This window comes from Chaetura pelagica, unplaced genomic scaffold, assembly GCF_000747805.2.
Source record: "Chaetura pelagica isolate M959 unplaced genomic scaffold, ChaPel_1.0 scaffold731, whole genome shotgun sequence".
NCBI classification, from domain to species: Eukaryota; Metazoa; Chordata; class Aves; order Apodiformes; family Apodidae; genus Chaetura; species Chaetura pelagica.
In genome coordinates, this window is record NW_009952155.1 from 251,779 (window position 1) to 255,054 (window position 3,276).

At 53.1% G+C, this 3,276-nt stretch overlaps 1 protein-coding gene across 1 annotated transcript in view; it reads left to right on the forward strand.

The window, feature by feature from the left end:
• Window positions 1–2,581, forward strand: part of PEBP4 (phosphatidylethanolamine-binding protein 4) — a gene marked incomplete at its 3' end in the record, with an annotated part of 34,420 nt that extends 31,839 nt beyond the window's left edge. Inside the window, exon 3 of the mRNA XM_010007171.1 lies at window positions 2,483–2,581. Within this exon, the coding sequence (XP_010005473.1) occupies window positions 2,483–2,581 (99 nt within the window). The remainder of the gene's footprint in view (window positions 1–2,482) is intronic.
• Window positions 2,582–3,276: the final 695 nt, after the last annotated feature.

A 3,276-nucleotide genomic window follows, 5' to 3' on the forward strand; every position in this document is an offset into this window, starting at 1 on the left:
CAGAGGAAAATCCCTCCATCCCAGCCCAGGGCCACTGACCCCAACCCCATCCCTTGAGGTGGGGGGGGGTGTGTATGGGAGGGAGGGGGGTTATTCTGCCCAACCCTGTGTCCCACCACCTTCCTAACCCACAATCTGCACCGAATTCCAAGCCTGCTGTTAACTTCCCTTGCACTCTCTTCTGCTGTTTGCTGTTATTTTTTAACACCTCTTTTTATTTTTTCTTTTACCCCCCACCCCCCCCTCCCCAACCCCTCCTTTCCTCTTTATTATTCTTTTTCACTTCCTAAAAGCACTCTCCCCTCCCCAGAGCCTGCCTGCAGGGAAGGCATGGTCTGTACAACTGCAATTATTTCCAAGAACAGATGGAGTGAGGAGCAGAAAGTCTGTTAATAGTAATAGAAATGCTACATGTTAACCTGGACAGCACATGATGACAGTCCCATGACTACACGTTCTGTTCCCACCAGCTGGGCTCCCTGCTCTTGAGAGGAGAGAGAGTCAGGAACGTGGAGCTCAGCTCCTGCACCCTCCCCAAAGTTAGAGCTCAAATTCCTTCACACTTCCAGCTCAGGGTGTGTTTTGTTGGGTGGTTTGGGTTGATTTTTTTTTTTAATCTAAGGGGGGGTTTGTTGGGTTTCTTTCTCCATCCCCTCCTCCTGCTTGGTTGCAGGGAAAGGGATAATGTTGATTATTTTTGGATTTCCCCACCCCTGGGATGTTCAGGGCTGGTTGCAGCTGCCAGGGGGGATGGGGAGGAGGTGGCAGCTCTGCTCTCAGGTCCTGATCTTCAGCCTCATGTGGTGGCATCATTCCAGCCCCTTTTCTTGGGGCTGTTTAGCTGAGAGAAGAGGAGCCTGAGGGGGGATCTCCTCAGTGCTGATCAATATCTCCAGGGGGTGGCAGGAGGGGGGACCAGACTCTGCTCAGGGGTGTCCAGGGCCAGGACAAGGGGCCTTGGGCACAAACTGGAGCCCAGGAGGTTTGACCTGAAGAGGAGAAAATCCTTCTTGCCTGTGAGGGTGGCAGAGCCCTGGGCCAGGCTGCCCAGGGAGGCTGTGGAGTCTCCATCCCTGGAGACCTTCCAGCCCCTCCTGGATGTGTTCCTGTGGGACCTGCTCTAGGGGATCCTGCTCTAATAGATGACTGGACTAGATGATCTCCAGAGGTCCCTTCCAACCCCAACCACTCTGTGATTCCATCCACACATCTGTGCCCTTCACAAACCCCTGGGATTAATGCACCAGAGCAGCAGCAACTTGTGCTCCCGGGCAGGGCTGTTCCATCAGCCTGGGATTTGCTCTGCAACTGCTGCAAGCTGGTTGCTAAATGGGTTGAAATCCCCATTTTTCTGGCGAAACCAGTTGCATTGCTCCAGTGGGTTGCAAAGGGAAGGGGCTACAGGGGATTTCTGGGCATGGCAACACCCTGGGGACTCTCTTACCCCATTGAACCCATCCAGAAATTGAGAAACAAAGCAAAAAAAACCCCACGTGCTTCCAACCCCAACTGATCTCGCTGTGAAAAATCCCTGCTTGGTTTCACAAGAGACTGACTGGGAGGGATTTAGCCCCAGAGCTCCAGCTAATTTTGGTGGGAATTGCTTGGTTAAATCCCTGGGTGGTTTACGAAAGCGCGGGGCAGGTTGGAGCTGTGAGTGGCACCTCTGGCGAGTTGACAGATGCACCTGGAGGTCTTACTAGGCTAGAGATCCCTTAATCGGGGTGCGTGCAGGGTAAGCTGGGCCCTGAGGTCCTGCCAAATCCCCTGAGATCCTCAGGTTTTCTATCTACAACCTCCAGAGGTCACTTCAATCCCAGCTCCATCCTCGGGGGAACCGAAATATCCATCTGGTCTCACAGCGCCCGTGGGTGCTGGGGACCCTTGGTGGGGGTGCTGGGGGGCTGAGCTCTTCATCCATCAATCCCTGCTCCCTTTTCCCTGCTTGTCACCATCCAGGAAAGGTTGCCCAGCCCTTTTGGGTGCTGCTTCCTTGCAGCACCTTTGGGTTAGGTTGGGGTTTGTTGGGCAGAGCTCGGTGGCTCCTCAGCCGTCGAGCCAGGGCTGGAACTGGATTTCAAGCCCCCAAAATCTCCCTCTCCCAGGGTTTGAAACCTTCTGCAGAAGGTGCCCTGCCCCGTGGCGGGTTGCTCTGCTGCTGCAGGGGGTGGTGAGAGGGAGGTTGGCAGGGAAGGGCACTCAGTTGGGTGCTTTTGGTTTGGGAAAAGCAGAAAACCCTGGTTCTTCCTCTCCTGGAAACAAATCAGACCGCGAGGAGCGACCGGTCCTCGTGTCGCCCTGCTCAGCTCCTCTGTGCATTTTCCAGGGGTGTAACTGTCAGAATCTGTCTGCCTGGGGAAAGAAAAGTATCTTTTGGGGCTGGTCAAACTCCTGGCAAGATGTTTCTTGGCTCCCACACCAAAGATCCAACCCCTCTGTCCCACCCTCGGTGCCCACAGCGCTCTCCCCTCCTCTCTTGCAGAGCAAGAAGTACGTGCTGGTGCTGGTGGATCCCGATGCTCCCAACAGAGCCAATCCCAGGAAACGTTTCTGGAGGCACTGGCTGGTCACTGAAATCCCAGTGAGTCCCTGGGGGTTCCCTGTGTCAGGGTCTGAGGAGGAATTCCTGCCCCACAGGGCAGAGTTCCCAGGGGATGCGCAGCACTCGGCACGGCCGTGAAATCCCTGAGGATGAGGGTTTGTGGGAGAAATGGAACTGGTGTAGGTAGGGAAGAACTTCCTCGGGCTATATAGAGCCAAGCTGGTCCAAAAATACTGCTGAGTTGTGGTTTTCCCCCCCTTTTTCCTAAGGAATTGCTGAAAAAAACTCTCCCTGCCTTGAAAACGTCTCCTCCGGTTTCTCCTCAGAACCAACGTGTTGGTTCAAACGTCTCTTACTGCTCCTGGTTCTTTTTTGGGTCAAAAGAAGTGGGTTTTGGGGGAAATCTCCTCAGTGCCAAGCGGTTGGTACAGTTTGTGGTGAGGAAAAAAAAATGTTTCCAGGCCAGGGAATGAAACTGGGAGGTGGGTTTGGGCTGAATTCCTGTTGTCGTGGACAGACGAGCCCTGATCTCCACATCCATCCTAAAATATCCTGCCCAATCCCCCCCAAAAAAAGGCTTTGGAAAATCAATTTCTTCCTATTCCTGCTTGCTTTTATCTTTAAAAAAAGAAGGTGTTTCAGCCCTGAATCAATCTGACTTCACAATCTTAGCACTGAAGTCTAATTAAGATATCAATTAATTTGCAACGTGCATTTTACAAGAAATATCTCAT